This window comes from Protopterus annectens, chromosome 2.part2, assembly GCF_019279795.1.
Source record: "Protopterus annectens isolate FY-2018-M chromosome 2.part2, PAN1.0, whole genome shotgun sequence".
Classification (NCBI taxonomy): Eukaryota; Metazoa; Chordata; order Ceratodontiformes; family Protopteridae; genus Protopterus; species Protopterus annectens.
The window spans coordinates 1,080,090,508-1,080,109,567 of record NC_056730.1 but is presented as its reverse complement, the minus strand read 5'-3'; the positions used below and the strand labels follow the sequence as shown (position 1 = coordinate 1,080,109,567).

Sequence of the window (19,060 nt, the reverse complement as noted above, 5' to 3'; positions counted from 1 at the left end):
GAGAGGAATGTGTGGATTTCTTATACCAGCAGATACTGAGGTATGTGTAACTGTTACCATTTTAGCTACAGGAACCTTCCAGAGGCAAACTGAGGATGCATTGGATATATCACAGGCATGCAGAATATTAAAGACATTTTCAATAAATTGCTGACATACATGGTTCAGGACATCTGTTTCCCCAACATGGCAGGAGAGACTGGCACCACTATGATTGGATTTCATGATGTTTTTCATCTCCCTGAAGTCCTTGTAGCTACAGACCACAGCCATATAGCAATAAAAAGACCATCTGTTATCCATGGAGAGTGTTGCATCACAAGGAATGACTACCATTCTATTAAGTGCCTGGTAATGTGGAACATAGCTCTTATTTGATGATTCTTCACAAGGTGCTGGCAGTGCCCATGATTTCTGTAGGTGGTACAAATGTCATATCTATCACCACTGGTAACATAGTAACATCACTTAGGGCCACATGGTAGGTAAGTGCGGGTACACTGGTGCCTATACAGAATCACAAAGCATGTTCTAACCTCAATATTCCATTGTCCATGTCCAAGCCATGAACACAGCAGATTATGTGTTTTGCCTGCTAACATTCCAGTTCTGCTGCCTAGACATGACTGGGTGGCACTGCGGTATGCCCCAGCACATCCCACAAGCTGTTTGCAGCATGCTACATGCTGCATGCTATGCAATACAATCCTATGGAAACAAGTAGCCCAGCCATCATTACCAGGATCCTTCAAACCCACAGCAGCAGGACTCATTGCAACCTTCAGTACAACATCCAGCAATGGCACTGATGGCTAGGAATAGCAAGTAGCAGCTACACCACACCCCCATACAGAGTCATGCACATTACATCACATCACAGACATATGCACAGTGGCAGCGTACTTTCGCAAAGGACAGTATGAAACAAGCGGTGTTCTGTATGGGCTGTGCTAAGAAGTGAATAGTTGTTAGACACTGTGCATTTGACATTTTTATTTACACCACACAAGAAAAAGGGTGGTGTGGGACATAGCTGTTATCATTTGTACAGGTGCTTATGAGCACACAGACACATGGTTTGTTCCAAAACCTAGAGGTATGGGGACAGTGGTCAGTGGAGGCTGAGACGTAGGTTATGGGGGGGGGGGTAAAAATGTCATAGATGGTTCCCTCTGCTGACTAGGTGCGGAAGTCACTGTAGGCCCATGTAATGTGGTCACTGAAATATATTCATCAGGTACTGTGGGTCAATGCAGTGAGGCACCCTGTGATGCATGGATATAGTGGGCCTAGATGACCTCCCGGATGCAGACACAGTAGAACTGGTGGAACATGAGATGTAGGAGGACACGCATGAGATACTCCACCCTGAGTGGTTCTGCACTGTGCTGTCCTTCAGCATGAGGAGGAGTATGGTAATAACTTCACTACTGCAAGAGCAGACTTGGTTACCTGGAATGGTCAGCCTAAGTGTCCACTACCAGTATGGACATGCCTTCCAGCCACAGTCAATCCTGAGATATAAGGTGCATGTGATGGCATTAGCTAAAATCTGTATGGAGGTGCCCGTGAATGCAGTGTGCACCACCATAGATTCCATTGTCTTCTGGAAGTTTTGTGAGCACTGGGTGAGAAAGTTCTGGAGGCCTTACAGAACTCCAGTCATCTGCATGCCAGCATATGTGACTACAGACTGTACCTGGATTAGAATATTGCAATCTGTTGACTGAAACTTATGAGCTGATGTACATCTGAGGATGGCTGTAGCAGGGTCCAGCACCTTGAACTACTGATGATCTACCATACCATGAGTATCCATGAATCAGATGCAGTGCACTGATCTGTCACTTCAAACACAGAGGTAGCAGTATCAATGCTGCCAATCACAGAGAGCTCTGTTTGACTGGAATGGTGAGCCCAACATGGTGTGCATCCTCTAGGGCAGCAATTTTAGAGGAGGCCACACTGTCACCTTCATACCTCTAAACCATACCACATTCCTTGGAATTTGCTGGTTTTGAGGGCAAAATAATGGGGTGCCACAAATTCCTGAGTGGCCCTTCAAATCCAGATTTTTTTGTATTTACAATTTTTAGTTATGGCTGACAACATCATGTATCAGCAGCATGTCCTGCAAAGTCATCAACGTGCATGGGCATGCTTGATAACATCAGCTTAGTGAGGCAGTGCCTGACTGCCTAACGGAGATTCAGATGAGAGATTTAAAAAAAAGAGTTCTTTATAGGTGCAGCCCACTCATGACTTGCAGCACTGTGGCAGCCAACCAAAGAGGATGTTGCATCAACGCGATGAGTTCTGTTGTAGGCTGTAGTTTATCACTTAATTCTTTACTCAATAAAATATGCAGTAATCTATACCTCCATAAAATGTCAGTCATTATATTCTGTCTGTTTTTAAATATGTTATACTGTTTGCCTGCAATAAATTACGTAGTGGTCCTATGCAAATTGGAGTTTATTGTAGTATTAATTCATATCAATTATCTTCTGACATTTTATGGTGATATTAAGACAATATGGTAGTTGTTACATATGTGCTTTGTTAAGAGGACTAGTTAGAAATGTGTCGTCCTTTTAATTGTTTGAAAACAATATAGCATAGAAGCACATCCCATCTCCCAGTTTATTTTTGTGAAATCATCTGACAAAAGTGGCTGTCCATCTCCCTCATTTCTGGGGTAGTAACCTGTGTGTCAGTGTGACACAACATGAAATGTAATGCATGTCTGATGTTTATGTATTTTATGTTGTATTGCAGGGTCAGCGAACACATTTTGTGGCAAAACACATTAAATACTGCTATTTTTGGAGTAGGTTCTAGAAATGCCATTTTGATGACCAGTCTTTAGTGCTGTATGAACTGTTCAGTGGAAGACTTAGGGCTGGATTCACGATGGCTTGCACGGAGTCTAAGAGTAGAGTAAGACTCCATGCAGCCATCATGTCTGACGAGCGATCCAGGAACAGCCTGTAGGGGCGTGTAAGAGGGCTCCTAAAATGGCTCTTACACAGACAGGGCTGAGACATGCAAATCACCTCAATTGCAGGCAAAAGGCATGCAAATGAGGTAGATTTGCGATTCAAGAAACCCAAACCTATCCTAGTAAGAGCAGTGTTATTTGCAGAAATGTACTCAGTTGACAACTGAGTACCATTCTGCAAATAGCAAAATGGAGCCGTGACAGCTCCAAATAAAGGTTGCATCCAGTGCAGGAAGCATGCCAATGGCCAAATATATGGCCATTGGAAATGTTCCCTGATGCAAAATTAAAATAAAAATAATTTTGTTTTTTCGCCAATTTCCGATGTTTAAGCATAGCGCAGTGCTGCGCAAACGGGCTGCGCTCTAAAACCAAGAATACTAAAAATTATAACCCACAAATGTGGATTTTATTGAAATTGTTAATGTACAATGCAAGGGAATGGCAGGCTGAAGACAACATGGCCACCGAGTAGAGGTTGCTAAGTGGGGAAGCTCAGTCTAAGACATGTAACCAAGCATTAGTAGGCAATCCTATGTAAATGAGTGTTAGGATAGTGAATCGCTAGTTTACATAGCAAATGAGCACAGTCAGTGGAGTGTAGGAGTAGGATATGGGGAGTAACAGAGTAGAAGATAAGTGACATCATGAGGGGGGTATGTATGAAAGAAGTGAAGCTCATTGGAGCAGAGTGGCATGTGTCCACTGTCAGTTAGACATCATGAAAAGAGGTGTGTCAACAGGTAGGCTAGGGAAAGCCAAGAAATGGAAGGTGTATACTGTGGATAACACCAAAGATTCTTGCTGATTTGCATGCGCGCATGTAAACCTGAGTAAGACAGAGTGCGCATGTGTAAGCGTGATTGCGCGCGTTTAAGCCAGAGTAAGCATGAATAAGGCTGTGTAAAGAGTTGCAAGCCCGTTTGCACTGGTGTGCATGTGTTTTAACCAGAATAAGCAAGTTTTAGTCCGTGTAAGCATGTGTGCATGCGTGTTAGCTGCTGTGCGCGTGTTTGCGCTTGTGTGCGTGGCGCTCCCCCCTGAGGAAACAGAAAGGAAAAATGAAGCACAACAAATAGTAGGAAGCTACCAGGGAGTACTAGCAGAGCTAGCAGGTGAAAACAATCAGAAGCAGGCAATTACACAGGCAGTACACTAACCCAGCCCAGCCTAGCACTTAAAACTCTGCCAACAACAGTCCATTATGTTTCTCACAACAGACACTGCAGTAAGCTAATAGAAGTGAAAACGGAAAAAGCTTTACTGAGACAAAGAAATGTTAGGGGCTTCCATTGCTATTATAAGGTGACATATGCAACATGCTGAGGGTGGTGACAATGGAAATGCTGCTGGACAACCCACAGTGAGGAGACGGAGAAGAGTGTACAGGCCCAGGGTAACCTACCAGGAGCTACATGAGCTTGAGATAGTGGAGCACTATAGAGTGGACAGAGACCTCCTGCAGCAAATTGTTGAGCTATGCAGGCCACACCTCACACACAGAACCAACAGAGGGGAACCCATCCCAGTGGAAACCAAGGTATGTGTTGGCCTAAGAATATTAGCAACAGGTACCTTCCAGAGACCAACTGGTGATATGATGGGGATATCACAGGCATCAGCATCCAGGGTACTACACCAGTTCCTGGGTGCCATGTCAGCACATGTCGGTGATCATGTATATTTCCCCAATTCCCATGAGGTATTGGCCAGCAATATGCATATCTTCCAGCAAATAGCAGAATACCCTGAGGTAGTGGGTGCAAGAGACTGCATGCACATACACATCAAAGCACCAGCCGGCGAGCGGGGTAGGGTCTACTTCAACCACAAGGGCTTCCCCTCCATCAACTGCCAGGTCGTGTGTGATGCCCATTGCATAATACTGAATGTGTGTGCAGGCTGCCCTGGAAGCTACCATGATTCCCATATCTGGCATCCGACGCAGCTGTACCAGACATTTGCCAATGGGGACATCCCACATGGTCACCTAGTGGGGGATGCTGGCTATGCACTGGAGCCGTGGCTGATGACACCCATCAGAAATGCACACACACCTGAACAGGAACACCATAATGAGGCACACGCACAAACATGTAATGTAATCGAGTGTGTGTTTGGGCTGCCCAAGTCACGGTTCTGGTGCATGGATACATCTGGTGGAGCCTTGCAGTACTCACCAACTACATGTACCCAAATTGTCATGGTATGTGCTATGCTACATAATATGATCCTATGAAAACAGCTGCAGCAGGACCAGCATAAGCCTGGGCCAAACAGCCCCCCACCATTGCCAAGGCCATCACAGGCAGAGCATGACTCAGAGGAGGAACAACCTGAGCCTGCCCCAGTAGGCAGAAGGAGGCGTGCCCAGTACGCTTTGGCCTTGGCAAAGAGGCAACGCATAGCACATACACTGGCTCAGTAGGAACTCTGGAAATGACACCCCCCTCTCCGACTCGCACATAAAGTAAAAGGGATGCCTAAGTTGATACTACCTGCTTCCAAACATGTGCAGGGAGTGTAGTATGTGCATCCGACATAGGCAGCCCTGCAGTACCACCTAAGGCATGAATGCCATGTGTTAAGCAATATAAAGCAGTGCTAAACAGCAATTACCACCATGTAGTATATAATATGCGCAGCTATATCATGGATTTAAAAAAAAAAAAATTTTTTCCATTTTATAACTCTGATGGGGGTTTACAGTGTCAGGGAGTGTGGTGTTGGGTGCATGTACATTTGAGCGGACTCGCTCATGTCTGTTGACATTATGCTTTTTAAAACCTTGCAGGGGCGTGGGCTTTTAGACTGCTCCGCAATCGGACACACCCCCCTGCTTGCCTACTCAGTCCATGTAAGAGTTACGGATGACTCAGCGTGCCCTCATGAATATTCATGGCACTCTGATGTCATATCATTCAACTGCAGCCTCCGAGTAAGACATATTAAGTCTTACACGGAGGTTTCGTGAATCCGGCCCTTAGTCTTACAAACCATGCTTATTTTTTTTCAAGAGCCTCTGGACATTGCTTTTGTATCTATGATGGTGACATTAAGGTCCCTGATTTCTTTAGCTTCTGTTACTACCTCCAGAATATTATTTTGTGCTAAACTTTCTGTAATGTATATGGAAATTATTACAACTCCTGTTTCAGACATTGCTGTTTTCACCCTTGGTCACTTCCCCAAAGTCCCTTGTCATACTACTCACCACATGCCTACTCCACCACACAGTTTCTTGCCTTTTATCAACATGCTCCATTTTGTTTGCACTGAAGGTTGTTTTATAGGTTGCTATGAATTTTGTAGAGCTGGACTTGAGACTGACTTGTTCATCCGTCTGGCTGATTTTTGATTCACGAATTATAGCCAAAACCTAGATTGGTCAGTAGCTTTTCATGAAGAACAGTGTCACTAACATTTCTGAAATCCAGCCAGGTAATACCATGTTTTAGCTCATCCTTGTTTTAAAAGTTTTCATTGCTGACAGTTGCTGTATTTAACAGATCACTTTATCTGTGTAGACTTATCTTTCAGCTGTATAGCAGATTGCTAATTACATGATTTTTTCAACCATGTTTGTATTGCTTCCATGTTCCCATCTTCATGTACTACAGTCACATTTTTCCTAACCACAAATTTGAAGCTGTACAAAGCTTACTACAATTACATTACAGCGGGCCTTGTCTGAGTTTGTTTGTGTCTTTCGGCTTTTCCCAGTTAGGGGTCACCACAGCGGAACTCCGGTCCGCTAATGATTGGCAGTAGATTTTTACATACTAGCTTGCCGGGCTTAACGCACAACCTTCAATGAAGGAACGCCCATTCACGCATGTCGCTACACAGAAGACGCTCTAACTGAGAATTGAATGGGCAACGTCTAACTGCGAGGCAACAATGCTACCGCAGCACCTCCACTGCAGTATGATCCGGGCCATGTCTGAGTTAATCCAGCATTTTTAGATGCTGTCCTCATCCTGAAACATTTTTTCACTAAGAATATGTGGGAATTGACTAAACAAAAGATATAAAAAACTGAGAAACTGGAAGCTCTGTTTTATGGATATGGATACACGATACAAGCAGTGAAAATGTTTTAGTCCCTTTAGTTTTACACACAGGTAAGGCACATTTTTATCAACTGCAGGAGAAGCTGTAGATAGCAATTAATAAAGAGTTGAAGTTTTATACAAATACAAATGTTAAAATAAGTAAACCAGTAATGTTCTGGTTTATTTTGTGTGATTTAATATTCATGTAGCAGTTAATTTTATTTTTATAAAAGAAAATTGCATTTTAGTTTTATACAAGATCAAAGTTTGATACAAGTTCAAATGTTAATATAAATAAAACAGTATTGTTCTATTTAGGTGTTGCATTATTTAATATTAGTGTAGCAATTAATTTTATTTTTTTAAAAGAAAATTGCTTTTTAGTTTTATACAAGTTCAAAGTTTGATACAAGTTCAAATGTTAATATAAATAAAAACACTAAACCAAACAAAATCAGCTGAAAGGAGCAGACCGAGAAATATGAGAAAGCTGATTTTGTCTGTTTATTTGGCTTTATTGGCTGGGCACTTTTGTTAGATAAATAAAAAACACTATTGCTCTAGTTATATTTTGTGTTGTTTAAGATTTTTGTCTGTTCCTCAATATGCATTTGAAAGCTGGTATCCCACAATTCCATCGGAGTGAGTGGGGTTACAAAATTATGTATTTGAATTTTATGTTAATCAGCATCCAGATTTTTGGCCAGTTGTGCCTACTTTTCATGAGCCTTTGTTCAGATTTGTGATGTTTCCAGGTTGAGAGGTATGGTCACCTTCAACTGCTGACCTCAGCTTGTTGCTCGGGCCCTGCCTCCATGAGTATTACTGCAGCAGTGGTCTATAATACGAGTATACAGTACATGAAATAACAAAGAGACAGTGCCCAGCTTCTAAGCCAGGATGCCATGTGATATGCATACAAATGACACATGGATGCATGATGACAATTAACATACAGTTATTTTTACATGTTCCTCCAAGTCTATGCAACCAATGTACCTGTGGTGCATATAGGCAGTGATCAATGTGTTCTCCCTGACATCAATCTGAAAGAGTTGCTGTATAGCATGTACAATATAGCTACTAACCTGGCTAGTGTCAGTGGGAGATACATGGCAGTGGCCATCTCCAAGAACACACGTCCACTTCACAAAATAAGATACCTGCTTTCTCTTTATCTCCATACAGGGATGCCAAGAATGACTTATAATTTCTGAGGGCTGCAGTAGGATAAGGACTCACCCAATTGCATTTCTCCTCACTGCTATATTGTGTGCTTTTGCAAGGACTACCTTATCATGTTATTGACACGCATCGGACATTGCAATGTTGTGGGATTCTTCCCACTCATGACATTGACATTGTAGACCATTGTGTCCCACATACAGTCTTATAGAAACTGATCGGAATCCTCTCTCACAAACAGGTGTCACTCATGGGTCCTGCTAACCTGTAGCAGGAATTCATTCTTAGCTTACCTGAACTTGCCTGACATTTGCAGTCTGTTGCCTTTGGAGGGTATGTGTATACGTAGGAACAGAGTAAATCTTATTAATTGTCAGGTGATGTGTGGGTACACTGTGATAGTACATGTGCTGGATATTCAGCACATGACAAAATCAGACAGGATCAGTGATTGGTGGAGGCAACAGATATGCTTGACACTGGGTTATCCCAAAAGTGTTTATTGGTAGGGCAGACTTTTGCAGAGATACTGCTGGTAAATCTAACACAAAAGGGTCCACTGGGAGCTGTAGGGGATGGAGGCTTTCCTGACCATGTATATCAGGTCTCAGAAGGGCATGAATGACACAAATGACAGGGACAGAATACTAGAGATAATATTTATGGATGTCTCCAACAGGTGTACCTGTGGCAGATGAACACATCATTTGAAGGGGGCACTCTTTACGTTGTACAGCGCTAGCTATTGCAGGTCAGCAAAGTCCAGATCAATAATGATACCATACATCCAGTAGTGTTACTATTACCTAGCTGGCACATTGCCTGCACCTTACCCTGTCACCAGCCATTTATCTATTCTCTGTGTCTGCTTATATGAATTTTATGCCCCCCCCTTTGTGTATGCACATCATCCCCTGCTCATGTGTATTGTTCCATGTATGTTTGAATGCATTCACTGTCTACCACCCCCTCTTTTTTCATTCATGTCTTTCAACTTCCTCTCTCTTACATTCTCTTTCCATATGCATAAAATGGAGGTCTTTCTCCAGAAAATAAATATGTATCATACGTTCTCCCAACCTTGCTTTAGTGTGTTCCAGCAGTATATTCCTCTGCTTGCTATACCCTTTTTTCATACTATCCTGTACTTCCTTTCCATCCCTTTCATGGAACCATTAAGGTGTCCAGCTTGCTGGGTACATATTGACCAATCTCTCACATGTACAGCATGCTATTTTTTTATTTTTTATTGGTTTGCAGTGTTCCAGTGGCAACTTGTCACAACAGGCAAGTGCTTGTTCTACCCACTGTAGCTCTTGTTTGCATTGCTGCAAGGTTTGCAAATGAGCTGTGAAATCTCTACCTTACCCTGCTTCATATGCTCTGAACTACATTGATCTGCTCTGTTTATGACATTTCCTTTCTTATATTGATAGTTATGCGTACATTTACATACATGAACTGTAGGTTAAGAGATTATGAGTGCCATTCAGCAATAATTATAGTAAGATTGAATATGTCAGGTAAGCCAAAGGTGGTCAGGCAGTGTTGGAAAGTAGCAGTGAAGTTTAACTGGTGGCCTTTCATCATGCATTATACAATGGGCTCAATTCAAAAATGCTTGCTCTCTGTAAGTCTGCCCTGATTCTGAAAGACTTGTTGTAGGTGTTAAGTGACTTACTTTGGCTTGCACTGCACACCAGATTCCAAAATACTTGCTCTTGGAGTAAGTGATTTACTCTCCGATTGAGTCTTTTAGAATATGGTCCGGAGTCTTATCTAGTAGCTACAGCTCTTGAAAGTCTAGAAAAGAAGCATTTTATGAAATAACTAAAATAATGTAGGCTTTTCCTTGACGGCTTTAAGTGGAAAAATTGCTGAGTTTTCTTATGTACACTAAGGCATGGCTGAACAAATCATATAAATAACAAAAACATTTCTAAATTCATTGTAAGGGTAGCAAAGTAAAACTTACATTTATTTTTCAAATAAATTACTCACTTAAGAATAAGAATAACAGCACCTGCAAAGAAGCTGGGCCAAGGCAAGAAAAATACTAGAAAATGCTTCTTGGACAAAACATACTTCAAGTGACCACCCAATGGAGGGTGGGGCATCATATGATAATGCTATATTCAAGATGCATTGAATTAGCATAAATAAATGAGAACTGGAAATAAATAAAAGTGAACTGCAGTGGATCAAGTAAAAATTGTGTTGACACAAGTAGACAGAAATTGGAAAAGGGGTGGCATTAACATCCAATATAAACAGTCATTTTTGATACCCATCCTTTTGAAAATGTAAAATATATGTTTGCTTTGTTTCTGATTACCTTAGCTGAAACGTCCATCAACAGTTCCCCAACAGATGTCATCTGCTCAATTACATAATTCTACATCTCTGGTGTCTGACATCTGCAGAGAAAGGCCAGTGACAGAATGTGGGAGAATGGAAGATTATGCCCAGAATCGACAAGGCAGAGTAATTTATAAACGTGAAACTGGAATTGTGCCAAATTATGCAGGTTATGTTCCAGGTACTCAATAAAAAATTTACTTTTTGTGCTTTTTAATACATTGTGTTTCATATATTTTCAAGGGCTTCCCTACACATGCTCGAGTGGAAATTGTTCAAGCATCAGTAGCCTTCAGAAAAAAATAAAGACAAATGGCATAGAGCCGAATACTTTCTCTCATAGGAAATCATTGCCAGTGAGATTTCTAATTGTGTGCCAGCAGTGATTCACTTCTTTACACAGATTTCTTCCTTCTTCGACTTGTTGCAACTGTGGACTTGCAATATATAAGTTAGGGTGTGGGGGGGGATTTCCCTCCATATTCTGGGTTGCAGAGGGACTTGACCCCTGCAAAAAATCAAGAAAAAAAGGAGTCGTCGGCCTTTTTTGTGTTTTGGGGCATTTTTTTCATTTTTTTGGAATGTCGACTTTTAGGACGTTGACATTTCATTGTAGAGCCATTTTCAGGGACTGGCACTGGCCAAACCACTAGGACCACTAGCATAATAGTATTATTATTATTATTATTATTATTATTGCTTTTCCTAATGGATCAGTTTTTGTTTGGAAGTAGACAGTATTAAAACTTACAAGGTAATTTAATCCCCTATCCATAAAGTTTTATCACTGAAACTGAGTAGAGAGACAAAACAGTAGAAATCTCCTAGCTGAGGGATCAAGGAAATGTAACTACAAAAAAACTAACCAATTTGACTCAGACAGACTATTAAAAACATTTTAAATTTACCATTGATATGAAATAACTCAGATTTCTTTGAAATATTTCAGCCTAATACTAAGTGCTGCTATAGAATGTTAATGTCATATATAGAGTCTGTGGTTCTGTTTTTGTATCAATGTTAATGCCAAATATAGAGTTTGTACTTCTGTTTTTATATTTATATTGACATATTTTTACGTTTTTCGTCTGCACATTGAGCTTGAAGCAACAAAATTTTATTTAGCCTGCACTCGTGTGTGGGTCTAAATGACAATGAAGTTTACTTTGACTTTGACCATAGAATACATCCTCATTGTTTGCAATCATCAGTTTTCCAAAACTGGATTTTTAACCATGCATGACTATTTATTTTTCCCTCAAAGTAATATACATGTTCACTTATTTTTAGAGACAAAGCACTCTAGTTTTACGGACCCTAAACAAATAAAGCTTATATATGTCTTCTAAGCTCTCCTTATGAATCTCTTTCCAGCTTATTTCCACCTAAACTAATCTGCTTTTTTCACTGTCCCACACATCCACCGCATATGCACAAACTCTGTCCCATCAGTAGTATTTCACACCCACCTTCATTCTGCATTTCCACAGGTTTACTGGGGTTCTACACCACCTATATAGTAATATCATCTGAGCACCACAGATGATCCCAAACCACTATTAGGTCTCTGCATGTATCTCTCATGGTGGTTCTTCTCAGACTTTGTTCTTGTCACCCAACCTCTCTTCAGCTACAGAAACATTTTCCCTTCTACTTTTCCTATTTAGGCATTTATAGGTCTTACCATCTGTTACTTTATTCTTCACAATGCTTAGCTGATATCCCAATGAATTACTTTACTTCCTTCACTAATGTCCTGTCATCTTACATGGAGTCCTACTGGTAGAGTATATTTTTCTACAAGTTCTCTAAACCTTATGCATAGCTCTCATTTTCTTTAACTCAGTCTCATTCATCATCCTTATTCAGTCTTCCATTCTTACTTCTGTATTATCCTTAACTCTCCATCTTCTGCTTTGTACCCATTCCTTATTTTCTGTACTGTCATTTCTGTTTTCCTCCTCATTTAGTACAATTCAAATATTTACCTTTTCCCTTTCACTGCCTTCCGCTACTGCATCTGTCTAACAGCATCTTTCTCAGATTTCCTTATGCATGGAGATACATTAGCCCCTATCACAGATCTTGCCAATTCTGGTATGCCATACCTATCCAAGCCTCTGCTGGCCATAAATCTGTCCTTCCTCATTCTGAACCCTCTTTCACCTACATAATTTTTTGTTACAAACTGATGCAAATTCTTTGCCTTATCATTCTTTGGTGACATGAAGATATGTCTTACGTGGCTTTAAAATTAAAGGGAAGAGCAACATCCTCACTAAATGTACTTAACCTGAAATTAGCCACACATTCTGACTCTATCCATCAAGCAATATCTCCTTCCTATCAATAACATCTATAGTGATTGTATTTCTTTTCTTTCTGAAATCTGGAAAAATTAGAAAATCCAAATGTGTAGGCTGTATACTTACCATTAGGGATTCCCCAACTGCTTCAAATCCCTTCACCCGAGACAGAATGACAAACTACCTTAGGTAATACTGCAAACTTGACAACTTACCGAAATTTTCTAAAAATGCCTAACACCACTGATAGTTGTTCCTCCACTTTAGTCAACTGTATTGCACACTCATCTGCAAACATTGTCAAGCTGTGATCCCTCCAGCACTCACAAATCTCCCCTTTGATCCTATGTATCTGGCTCACCAGCACCACCATCACTAGGACAAATAAAAGTGGCAACAGTGGGCATCCATGCCTTATACCCCTACTAAAACTCACTACATTGGACAGCGTTCCCTTCTTCTTAACACTCATAAACATTTGTCCTTGGACTATCTCATTCACTACTTGAAATAAGAAGTCTCACTTTTCTAAGTCCAATGTTTTTAGCTTATGCTCTACTATTTATAGTCTGTCTTTCTTTCTCGCTATGAAATTCAATGATTGTTTACAATAATCAGCAGAAGAATTACCTTAAATAAAACTGGTTTGAGCATCCCATACTGAGCTGGGCAGAACCTTTTTCAGCATAGTCATGAGGATCCTAGGAAGTATTTTGACATCTGAATTTAGCTGCTATATATACCTGTAGCTTGCAAGGATCCTTATATTCCCATTCTGTATTCATTGCAGCATCTTGGCTGTCTTCCTCATTATATTAGGCAGCTCCTCAATAGCCATGACTCTTCTGAATGTTTACATTCAAACTCACACAAGGTCTACTCCCAGTTCTACTATGAAATGTCAACTTCCTGAAAGCCAGTGAGCTGAAGGGATGACAAAAAAGCCTGAAAAAAGAAGGGTTTAAAATAATCTGTATGCCATTCATCTTTTTTTTTCAGTGTGCTACTGAAGCTTGAGAACTTTCACCTTGAGCAACTGCAGGGAAGCCATCTACTCCTGCTGTCTTATAGCATTTAGTCAGGAAACTATCTAGTCTACTAGTAATCCTGCTTTTTAGGTAAGCTAAAGCATGTCAATTCACCTACAGATGTTTCCTCTCTAAGCCTTATAATTTCCACTTCTTCTTCTGCTGACCCCTATACCTATTTCTTCCGATGTTCCTCTTTCACATCATCCCCCTTTGCATTCTGTGTATTGTGAATGACACACACACACACATACATATGTGTATATATATATATATATATATATATATATATATATATATATATATATATATATACACATACACATTCTTATTTTTCTTATGCTGCTTTAGTTTTCATGCCCATAGTTTACTATCCCATTCCATCCTAGATTAATTCCTTCCTTAATACTTAAAGTGAAGTAGTTTAATTTTAACAGAATATAAGTTAACTCAATAACAGTATAAAATGTGACTCATAAACAAGATCAATGAAAAGTAATTTCAGTATTGCCTTTTTCACTTTAAAAACGTATGATGTCTAGGTTAATATAATATATGCCTACAAGAGAAAGAGTAGAAACATAAACTAGATACAAAATTAATTTAGCATAATATCAAGTGACTAGGTACAACATGAATGCAACATTCTTAGTTCTTAACAAAGGGGGTGCTGTTTTCACTAAGTAAAAGAAATATGGAGGTATTTATAAATTATAGTATGCAATACTAGGTGTTATACATGTCTTGAAGATAAGCATAATGGAACTCCTTCTTCCTCCTTTACTCGCCTTCTTCTGTCCCCTACTCTAGCAGGACAGCAGTCTTCCTTGGACAATAAGGTTGGACGCAATTATTTATGTTTTAATGATTCCTAACTGTTGGTGCTACTTTTACTGCGAATGGTTCTGTTTCCCTTAATTACCTGCTGTTACAAGTGTGCACAACTCATTATTGTGATGATTGCAACATTTATTTTATTACCTTTCCTATAACACTCAATGTTAAACAACCTTGCATTCGACCTGAAATGTAACATGTTAATGTGTGACTGTTTTGCTCATGAATGAATGCTGCATTTGTGACATTTTCGCTGTGTTAGTTTGGTATATTTGGCATGTCGATACGATTCCTTTTGTGGACATCCTTTTGCCATTTAGCTAGCTATGACTGTAAATGTGATTATGCTGTGAGCTTTATGAAGTATACATTTTAGATGCAGCAGTGCTGAGCTGTAGGCTGTCTCTGCCTAACACTGCAGATGGGCAGTGATAAGTAATCCATGCTACTCCTCATTGTTGTAACTGTGTTTGGCATGCTTAACTGTTGAGGGCTGTGGCTTTTTGAGGTAATTTAATTAGTTACCAGGTGATAGCATCTCACACCTCATAGCCTAGATCAACCACACTAACTGCATTAGCAGCATTTCTACTACATGCTTTCTAGATTATTAGAAGGCTAACTATGCCTCTCTTCCCACATACCTCAGGAAAGGTCTCCATTTTGCTAAAGCACTCTATCATCATTCCACTTCCAAAGATACACTCCCCTAAATCCCTAAAATATTTCTGTCCAATACCCAATCTCTGGCCTCTAGCCAAAATCTTTGAAATAAGGCTTTACAAGCAAATGCTTAAACACATTTGTGATGATTGAGGAGAGACGGGCGAAGGCTGCCAGCCTAGTCAAATAGAATTGGATACATAATTTTATCAACTGTATAAATCAATGTAAAATACAGGCATGTTTTCTTGATAATAAATGTAAAATACAGGCATGTTTCCTGAGTGTAAAGAATACTGTGAAATTGGAACTGCAAAATATGTGACAATATTGCACTCTACTGGCCCAGTGAAGCATGTTGTGACCCTTTCATGCTAGAATTCGGCTCCACTGTGGCTGGATGAAGGTTTCATGCCCATTGTTTGAAGGCTAAAGTTTATGACCAAAATTTAGATGTGGAAGGTGCTTTATTGCTCTAGTTTCTGTTAGAATATACATGTGAAATGTATTCTTTTGTTGTAAGTTTCTGTGCAGGTGTTAGATTGCTAAACAATGCAGTTTGTTTGCCTGGGAAAACCTAAGTGTCAAAAATGATGTAATTTGGGGAGGGACCCAGCAAACATGTTTGTTGGTAATGTTTAAATACTATTTCACACAAGAGACAAAAAGCATTTTGACTTTGGACATCTAATGTATCAGCACTCTGCCTTGTGCTCACATGTAAGTTTTAGCACTGTGATTTCTTGTAGGAATAGTTAAAGCTAGTAAAGATTAATTAGGTATTTTTCTTTGAAATCAGACCTGTCCTACTGTATTATTTTAAGTTTCTGTGTGATCTCTGAACTCTTAGATATCTCTGTGTCTAGTAGTTTTGTCTTGTGTTTTAATTATTTATTATTAAATATTTTTAAAACCTTCTACCTGTGGCTGCTTTGTGTAGAGATAAGCTCTAGAGTACATTGCATATTTATAGAGGTTATTGTAATAGGCCACTCTAAAGTAAGCCTTGACTGTTAGTCATACTACCATTGGATATTAATATTGCACAGTAATAATTGGACACCCTTTTAAGGGCCTTTTAGTAGCTGATATTATTAACTGGGTGGTGGCAGTAATTGCTACCATATAGTCTGGGTAAAGGGGCACAGTTGGAGAATCTGTGTCAACCTTTCCCAGGAGTGTCTGTGAAGTTGTATAAATACTGATCTCAAAGTGTGTGTGTATTGTGTCAGCTACTTGGCAGGGACACGAAGCACTGGTTGGACAGAGAGGGTACTGGAGGTTTTAGCTTGCCCAGTTATGCTGAGACCTGGACCTTATAGCTGTGCCAGTGGGGAGTCTTATTGGGGACCTAGTGAGCAAGGGAGCAACCAGACCCAGACTGACTGTGATGTCTGTGTGCACTTAAGGGAAATTGTACTTTACTGTGTGTATTAGTTATCCTTTCTTCTTCTATGAGACAACCTCCCTGGTGATAGTGGTGAGGATTGAGGCTCCTTGATTGCTGGGCCAGAGCACAGTCATCACAACATTAATAGCTATGGCTTTCTGTCGATAAAAAGCATGGTTTTTGAATAACAACAATGGTCTTTTTACAGCTGGTGTCTCTATTGATTTACTAGGGCATCTGTAACAGTAAACCCCAAGCTACTTATTAACAAGCTGAATAAATTTAAGTTTGGGTCTAGTACAATTAAATGATTTGAAAGACACCTCAATAATAGAACCTTTCAAGTCCTCTTAAATAGCCAATTCTCATCCATGGCCAAACTCAGTACAGTCATCCATCAGGGTTCTAGGCCCACTGTTATTCTCCTTATTCCTTAATGATGTCATCAAAGACCACCAAGCATTAAACATAATGTTATATGCCGACAACATTATTCTACTAGAATTACCCAACTCTCCCACTAACCTTCTAACACTCATTCTCAAAACTTTGCACCTAGTCAGAGAACAACTCCTCATTAACCATAAGAAGACCAGCCTAATGCTTTTCTGAATGCCTAGCAAGCTATTGCACATTTCTGGGTTAAAAATAACAGATGACGATAATAACATTATTCCTACTGCATCCGAATACAAATATCTAAGGCTTACTCTTGACTCTTCATTGTACTTTTATATTCACACAGACAATATTGTTACCAAAGTCATTGCACAGCTAAAACTATGTTAAAAAATAACTCATCGCCTCTCCCCTAAGGTTTGCCTAATTCTTTGAAAAACGTACTTCCTCTTAAACATGAACACAGCTTACCATTGCATGTCATCCACTCAGCCTATAGTATACATTGACTTCAAGTTGCAGAAAACAAAATATGCATATTTGCTCTTCTTGCTGACCTCAAACCCATAATTGCAACCTTCTCAAAAAGTTTAATTGGCTACCTGTTGCTGAAAGATCAACCTAACTCCAAGGCTCCTTTATATTTAAGATACTATTTGATGGCTATTTCCCACCATTAAAGAGGATACATCACCTCAAACAACAGATGTATTCCCTGAGAAATAGCCAATCAAACAAAATTACATTATCCAGGCTCCCTTTCAAAACTATTAGAAGAGAATGAGCTATATCCAAATTAGGTTCTGCTCTATGGAATAAACTCCCATCCGAAATCAAAAACAACCCTACTGGCATTTAAATCTGCTCTGATTCCCAAAGAAGTGGCATGTAACTGCTTCAGGGATGATGGCTAACAGCGTAATGGTGCAAAGTCTAAACTCTGTATTCTGTATATTCTAATGTCCTGTTTAAACTTCTGAAGTTCACCTGCTACTACAAGTGTGGCATTTTCTTGTATATGTTTATGAACACAGTAATCATTAGAAATCTGAACCCATAATACCCTTAGTAAACACATTTTATATTGTGAAGGTTCCAACTTTTTAAGTTCAGTAATTAATGTAGTAACCACGGATGTCAGGTGTGGGGAGTTAAAAACTACAGATAGAAAATTTGTTAAGATGCATGTAGGTGGCCATGTCTTAACGAAATGGTGAATCTCCATCTCATACCAGTTTTAGCAAATAGAAATCTGAAATATGGGGATCTGTATTTTAGAATGAAATGTTCTTTTAGGATGTATTGGTTATTTGTGTACCATGTAATTCATGTGGTTTGTCACCTATTTGTGTGTTTTGTATTGCATTTCAATGTCTGATGATGTCTTGTATGGATTAAAGTGTTTTCAGTGAAATGAGCAATAAATGTGACTTGCTTTGATTTAGATTTTCTTTTATTTTTGTTTCTGTTTGTTATTGGAATGCTGCCTACAAGTTCAGTCTTTAAGTATTCAGGTTCCCTTGGTTTCCTAAGCTGGTTATTATATTGTTTACAGTGAAGGTAAGATAAGGAAAGCCAACTAATCTAAATCTAGTTTTTATTGCACACAGTTATAAACAAACTACTTCATCAAATTGTAACTCTTATATCAGCGTCAAAGAAAATGTTATTGCTTCTAGTCGGCTTTGTTAGATTTTTCAAGTAAGAAAAATAAATTAAAAAAATATATACAAATGCTGTGACTGAGGGCTACAAGGTAGCACATCTTATTGCAGTAATGACAAACCAGAAGAAACAGTCAGGAAAGTTGTTGATATGTAGCTCTAAGTTACTATTTT

At 39.5% G+C, this 19,060-nt stretch overlaps 1 protein-coding gene across 1 annotated transcript in view; it reads left to right on the top strand.

The window, feature by feature from the left end:
* LOC122795879 (protein FAM166B-like) overlaps positions 1-19,060 on the top strand; it is a 246,353-nt gene that overhangs the window by 213,882 nt on the left and 13,411 nt on the right. The window contains exon 4 of the mRNA XM_044064298.1: positions 10,582-10,780. Within this exon, the coding sequence (XP_043920233.1) occupies positions 10,582-10,780 (199 nt within the window). The remainder of the gene's footprint in view (positions 1-10,581; positions 10,781-19,060) is intronic.